This window comes from Glandiceps talaboti, chromosome 9 (genome assembly GCF_964340395.1).
Source record: "Glandiceps talaboti chromosome 9, keGlaTala1.1, whole genome shotgun sequence".
NCBI lineage: Eukaryota > Metazoa > Hemichordata > Enteropneusta > Spengelidae > Glandiceps > Glandiceps talaboti.
The window spans coordinates 20,056,324-20,063,724 of record NC_135557.1 but is presented as its reverse complement, the minus strand read 5'-3'; the positions used below and the strand labels follow the sequence as shown (position 1 = coordinate 20,063,724).

Genomic DNA, 7,401 nt, shown 5'->3' with positions numbered 1-7,401 from the left:
TATTTGTCAAAGTCAAATAACTTAAGAACTTACCGAATACCACATTCTTTTCCAGCTTTAAAGGTATGATAGTTTTTCTTGTCTCGTCAGCATAGTTTGTTTCTTTTTTGCAATTATGGGATTCCTTGAAGGCCCTTGTGACACATAACAGAACAACACCAGCTGCTTCAATGGCATTTGCAGTGACTTCATTGATGTTACCTGAGAATAATAAAATACAACAAAATTAGTTTGTTGAGACTGTTACATATTATCTGATGTACAAGCATACAGTTTGATGTAAAGTTGACTAGTTTACCTACGAAAATATGATGACAGAAGACCTGATTAAGCTGAGTCTTATTTATCGCTGATCCATCCTCACAAGTTAAGTATAATTCAAAAATCCCTCCTGCACCTTTCAGGTCTTAAATACAATGTATATAAAAATATCATTTGCAATCTTTTTTTGAATTTATAAATTCAATTACTATATATAATCAAATTTCGGAAAAATTACAACGAAGCTATGGACAATGTTTGATTCGCAGATGACCAAAGACTATGTGTAGAAATACACTACATACTAGTGCAAGTTATTTTGTCTGCTAATATTTTACCAATGCCAATTACTTATTTTTCTGGGGGGGGGGGGGTAATTTTACAAGATGCAATTCAAGCTATACACTCAAAATCTGGAGACAAAAGTGTGATGATTTCATAAATATATCCTATAACTTAAATAGGGCAATATAAGATATCATAAATACATCCTGCAGGTTAGATGGAAATATGTGATGATATAACTATATCGTATATACAGACAGACACAATAAAGACAATCATGCACTCATTAAATTAAAAGGAAGAGTATTATAGTAACCAAATTCTAACTTAATATATATATAATACTCTTACCTCTCATATCATTTAGATCCATCCATGTCTTGTATCCTCTGTGGTCAAGTTCATTTTTGATACGTTTGGCCATCGTCTGGTGTTGCCAGTTGTAACAAATCATCACGTGATCTTGTTCCTTACTTGCCATCTTCAGTTCCTACAACCAGGAGAGGTCATTTATGATAAAAGAATGGGTTTGATTGCTACATAGTTCCTGAATATTGGGTAAGAGGTCGGCCATTTTAATAAGCTGGGGTATGCTGGGAAAAGGCATCTTGAAATTGAGGAAAAGATGCCTTAAAGTGGGGAGGGGGGGGGGGGGTAAAACGCATCTTATTACAGATGGTGTCATTTGGACACTGCACTTTGGCTTTAGTTTTGTTTTGGTTATGGGAGCTAGTTTGGTTAAGATAAAATCTAATTTTAATATCAAAATACATAACCTCCCCTCACACCTCCAAGCTCGATATTTTTCATGGGGAGATGTAATGTGGATGTCATTGAGCATTGATATACAAATAAGTTACTTCATCCATTTTGGAAGGGAGGTAAATTGTCAATGAACTGTATCTTAAGTGTTACGATTGAAAACAGCCCTGCATATGCATATTATATTTCTTCAAAGGTGAACATCAAGATCGAATGTGCTTTTTGACTTAACACCAACGTTTAACTTTATGACACCAAATCTCACCACAAGTCTCGGTTCAAACACTGTCGTCAGTAACATTCTTAGTGGATTCAAATTAATAAACCGAACAAGGAGTGTTTATAATGCCGTCGTTCTACATGAATATCACAATGTAGTGCTAACGTCAAGTAAAAATTGTGTGTTTCCGTCCATAGTTTAAGCCTCCTATTCTAAACATTTCAAAAAAAAAATCTTTGCCTTTTTTGACCGTCTTCTTCTTTTCCCAACAAGGTATTCTGACCGACATTTGTTTGTTTTTGGTCGAAGCATTATTTTAAAAAAAAAATTAAAAAGGTAAAATAAAATAAAGTTCCAACCTACCTACCTATCCTATTTTCTGAGGCCATGTTATCGGAAACACGCAATTGTTTTGTTTTCGCCAAAGCCTTGAATGCATTACACCTCGATAAGACACCTTGTGGCAACCCTATATGCTAACAATATGGCGTGCTCGAGTAGTTGCTCTAACCACAGGTAACTTTGAGATCGAGCCACGTACACACGGTTTACAGGGCCGTAGCCTGACCAATATTGTCGGAGGTGGGGGTGGAGGGCAGAACGGTGTCCTGGTGCAATCATGCATTTAAAATTTAGAAAGGTGGCTAGTTTACGTACATTTGCATGCAATTTACATAAAATTTATTTAGCATACGCAATTAAATATCATATGCAAGGCCAGAATTTTTTTTAAAAAAAGCTGGTCAACGGGCAACCTAACCCATCAAATTGGGTAGGTAGGTCGATTTCATTTTTTCACATTCCTTGACAAGCATAAAACAAACCATGTATAATGATAGCAAAATATTTCAGGTCGAGTTTAGATAGAACTTATTCAGTCATCTTGATACTATCTCTTGCAATTTGTCTGCATAACTACAATTAGGAAATGTACACAATTTACGGTTAAACAAATGTTAAAGTAGCTTCTTTCACCCTCTCTTCCCAAAACGTGTTAAACCCCGTCAAATGAAACTCAAGCATTATTTTAGCCACCCCTTTTTTCACCTACACTACAGTGGAGATATAAAATCATATGGTACAACGAAGCATTACATGTAAAATGATAGTGATAGCCAACTACGACAACTACTCCGGACGAGATTACTTTACACAGGAATCAGTGTACAATTACTTTGATTTTAGTGAACCATCACTTTAAATCGCACATGCTAGGAATCGTCACGTAAATAACGATTTTAATAACATCGCTATGTATTCAAAAAGCAGCCTTTTTTCTTGCTTTTTTCCTTAAAATCTCGATCGGGGACTCCCCCCCCCCCCTTAGCAGGCTCTGCGGTACTGGTTTAATATAATGTCTCCGACTTGTCCTGGCTGCAGACGTGGTGGATGGGACAATGCCAGAATTGAGTTCTGATTTACTTTGTCTGCAAGCAAGACTAACGTTCACAAGTTCAGGTTTATTTAATAATGATCTACAGTATTCTTTACCTCGAATGTGATTTGACTAATATTCAGAAAACTACAACATATGAATCTTTACGGTGACTAGTAGGTGTGGTTGTCATTTTCTAAAACATATTAAACACATTATAATCACGTCTCCCCTTAGTCTATCAGCTAGCCCTCGGATGTTCTTTTCCGATAAAATACGACACACAGCCGAACAACGCTATCGAGGATGGAACATCCGAGTGTTCGGGCAAGCCCTCACATGCGAACTTCGTTCGCTTATAGTTATAGCATCGAAAGAAAGCCCGAACGTCTAGCAGCAAGACTAGTCTCCCCTTGGCTTGAGCTGAGAATACCGTCAACAAGCTATTGGTAATATAAATTTGGCTTGTCTTTGTGTGATATAATGTAATAGTCACCACATCGGCAAGGCTTGGAATGTCATGGGGTCAGTCTGTAAAGGGCACACAGATTTCATGGTTTGTCGTCTTCTGTCATTATGTGTCGAAACTCAAAACGTGTTCAGAGTCAAATATGTATATTAGAAAGATGGCACGAAATTAGTAAATGTTTTAGCATCAAATTACAGCAACGTCAATGGTCTATTCTCGTCATTCCCTTAATACTAGACTACAACATTTGAAAGTATGTATTAAACACTATACTAGTAGATTGGTACTCACCTTATAGCCGTTGACTGTCGTTTGTAATCAAAGTCTGCAAACTAACCCGGACTGTACCCACCTAGCCTGGACATCGTTGCCACACAGAGGAAAGTATACGTACGCTACTTCTCCGAAGTAAGTAAATGTACCTGTAACGACGAGGCGTTGTCACGCATTATGGCTTTGTATGTATGCCTTTTTCTGCCGAACATGAACAAAGCAGTATTGTTATATTTTAAGACTTCGAGGTAAACAACTCGTGTATTGAATACTAAGAAAGCAGATTAGACTGATGACCTATTTACAGACCACTTAGATATCCTTCAAAATTCAACCACCTTAAACCTGTACAAATTTATGTCTTTACACGTGACTCAAATGTATACAAACCAGGGCAAAACTTACAGCTGTGATCGGACACACTGAACAGTTTAAACCAAAATTATATTTTAGATGATAAGTGAAGCGGCTGTCGTCTGCTAGATTGTTTGATTTATTAGGAAAGTGAAATAGTCATACAGGTATTGGAATGTCTATCACGTGACATGTACACGACGAGTTGTCACGAGATAAATTCGGTGCATAATGTTACTGAGTTAACACTATGTTAGTCTACCATACTAGAAGGTGACTTGAATGGCTAGAGTAGACACATAACGGTATATATACTAATTAATTAGTTAATTAATTAATTATGAGTTATTTACTTGGTAATTAATGTAGACCTGTTAACAGTTAAGCCACTGACGATATAAAACACCAATTCAGTGTTCTGTTTTCCAAAAAAAAACCCCACGTTGTTTTTAATATGTTAGTGTTCACATAGCAACCAAGTCAATTCAGAACTTTTACAGTAGCCGTCTTTCTTATTGTACACACGGTTTTACGTCGTAATAGGTCAAAAGGTCATCTAAGGCCTCCACCCATTCATAGCACAACAGACTGATATACAAAGACTGTCCTTGGTCTTTTCAGCTCATAAGTTGTGTCTTTCATATTTAAATCAGTTGGTGTTGTCACCAGACACAGCCACTGGGTATAAAAATTTTCACCTCATTGTCGAGAATCAATACACTTCCAGACCAGACATACAGTTCGTGGATACTTTTATAGACAAAAAAATCAACGATCTGAAAATAAAAAAATAAATAGATTAGATGACATAACATTCCAAGTATTTGAAGCCTGCCCCACTAATATAATACAATAACACAGATTTATTTTTAGTCTCGGACAATAATTCTGTTTACGATATGTCAGAAGGTCCTTTCTGGGTTAGTTTTATTTAGTACAGTCACAACAAATACAACAGTCCTTAGGTAATAGCAGAGTCACAAGTGGTTAGGATAACCTGCTTGGAATCTGTAGAATGCAGAGTTATGCTTCACCGCTACTGTTTGTTTCTGAATTGCTAAAATCCTTGGCTAAGATTTGTAAATTTATAGAGACCCTATATGGAGATTGTATCACGATCGGAAAACATTAGTTTTAATTCAGAGTGAAACTGACCAATAGTTATGAGGTATCTAACTACAGTAGGTCCTACATACTGAGAGAATCCAGTCAGAACTCCAGTGGATTAATTAGAACACCATAATACATGTATCAATAAGGACACTAGCACTATCACTCACACTGTGTAATCCTGTAGCAGACAAACACGTCAGACTGAGAGATAGTACTTAGGCCTAAAAATAATTGTTTGGTCCCGGTTACCCGGACCCACTACTAAACTCCGATCAGTACTCTCTGTACGAAACTTGTGAATAATTTAAATCAAACAGGTTAATCTAAATTATAAATATTGCACCAACATCGCTACATATATACTGCCACCAACGTTGTTACATTATATACTGCCACCAACATCGCTACATGTATACTGCCACCAACGTCCTTGCATGTACATACTGTTACCAACATCTAATCGGTTCTTGTCATTACCATATGGAAGTTGTATTGCCCGTTTCATCAGAGTCAATGCTGTAATTTTTTTTGAAATATAGTGTCCACAGATAGACACGCACACACACACACACACACATATATAAGTTAAACATAACCTCTCCTTACCGAGGGTAAAAATGTAGCAAGCTCTAAAGGTATAGGTTGTATACTTTGTTATTGTTTTCTGCGTGGATGTTTATCAAACAGAGCCAGTGAAAGGTAACATGGAATGGGCTGGACCTGTCACAAGCTTAGGCATAAACATAGCTAATGAATTGACAACCGGGTATCCACAGATAAAGTATTTAAAACTGAAGGTGTCACTTTGAATAGACCATGTGGAGAAGCAACACTTCCTTTCCTGGTGACTGATTATCGATGGAAAAAATTTACATTAGAAAGGGTTTGAAAATGTTTTTACGGTAATAAATATGATTCCAATATATTTCACGCACCTTCATGTTGAAATCCGCAACGGCCTCTCAGTGATTTGGAAGCTAGTTCTTTATCAACTGTATAATCAGCTAATTCATCATTTTGAACCCTTTATACATCATTTATGTAAACACTCCAGTTCTAATACTATAAAGATTTATGGGATTATACTTACTCAAACTCTCTTATATGATCATATACTAGACTCGACAACTGGTATATAGCTGCATAGAGTACATACAGACGTCATTTTGTATGTTACATGTACATCAATATGCTCTCCCTATCAAACCTGCGGTCTTTCAAATTCCTACTTTTCGTACAGGTTGTTGTGGTGGTGTTCATCATGTTGCTGCGAGTCAAGGTAAGTCTACAATATTATGACTGATATAGGAACAGCACACTCATTTACAACCATTGATTCTCTTAATTTCATTAGTTTATCAATCGTGCTCATTTGAAATATTCTTGAACTATGTGGACAGGAGAGAACAAAGCAATCTGTGAAAAAGTTTCTATTCTAAATATAGCAACTTGTAGTGACGTACTAGATACTGATTTACTGACAGTCACAACAAATAGACCAGTTTAGGTATTCGTTTACCAGAAAAAAATATTTTCTAGACTGATTAATTGTGTCATGTTTGCACTATCAAAGAATATTTTTAAAAAACTGTTACTGGTAAACAGTTGTTCGGCTAGAACCAAATGGTAATTAAGCACAACGTTGGTGCGTTACTAAAAGACTTTCAAGTGAAATTATGATATATGTAGAGACGTATTGGCGTTTTACAAACCATACATACGTTTGTAAGCCATCAACATTTAGAAATGAATGTAATTTTGAAGTTGGTTTTTGAATATTAATATCTATTTTGAAGATTTGTTGTTTTTCGCAACTCGATTGGAAAATTAAAACATGAACAGTGTTTCATTTTATGGAACTGCTACGGGCACATTTTATTCTTACAAAGAGAGATAAAAGAGAAGCGAAACAGACAACGTCTTTGTTAATATTCCATTATCGGGCAGTACGTGACACAATAAATCAATAACACATCGATGGAAATTACCCAGGAGATAATTACATCTCACTTATAAGTAATGGATACCGTCCAAGGATACATATTGACCGAACGGTAGCCAGTATCATGTCTGTGGACGCTATCTATCTTCTACCAAACAATCCACGTACACATCTTTTTCTCGTAGACTAATTATAACCATTGATTGCTGCATACACCGTAAAATGTTTCTCTTTTAAATAGTGTTCGCCCATAGACAAATCATTGTTGGCTCATTTTCTCCGTTCAGTGTAAAAGTTGTGTTGTCTAAACCTCATAAGGCTTAACAAAAACTGTGTGGTTCCAATTA

At 36.2% G+C, this 7,401-nt stretch overlaps 1 protein-coding gene across 1 annotated transcript in view; it reads right to left on the bottom strand.

Annotated features, from left to right (window-relative positions):
- The window catches only part of LOC144440196 (uncharacterized), a 19,880-nt gene extending 16,081 nt beyond the window's left edge, over window positions 1–3,799 (bottom strand). Inside the window, exons 1-3 of the mRNA XM_078129495.1 lie at window positions 3,664–3,799; window positions 898–1,036; window positions 34–201 (exon numbers count right to left, since the gene is read on the bottom strand). Coding sequence (XP_077985621.1) covers window positions 34–201; window positions 898–1,027 — 298 coding nt within the window. The 5' untranslated portion in view covers window positions 1,028–1,036; window positions 3,664–3,799. The remainder of the gene's footprint in view (window positions 1–33; window positions 202–897; window positions 1,037–3,663) is intronic.
- Between the last annotated feature and the right edge of the window lie 3,602 nt (window positions 3,800–7,401).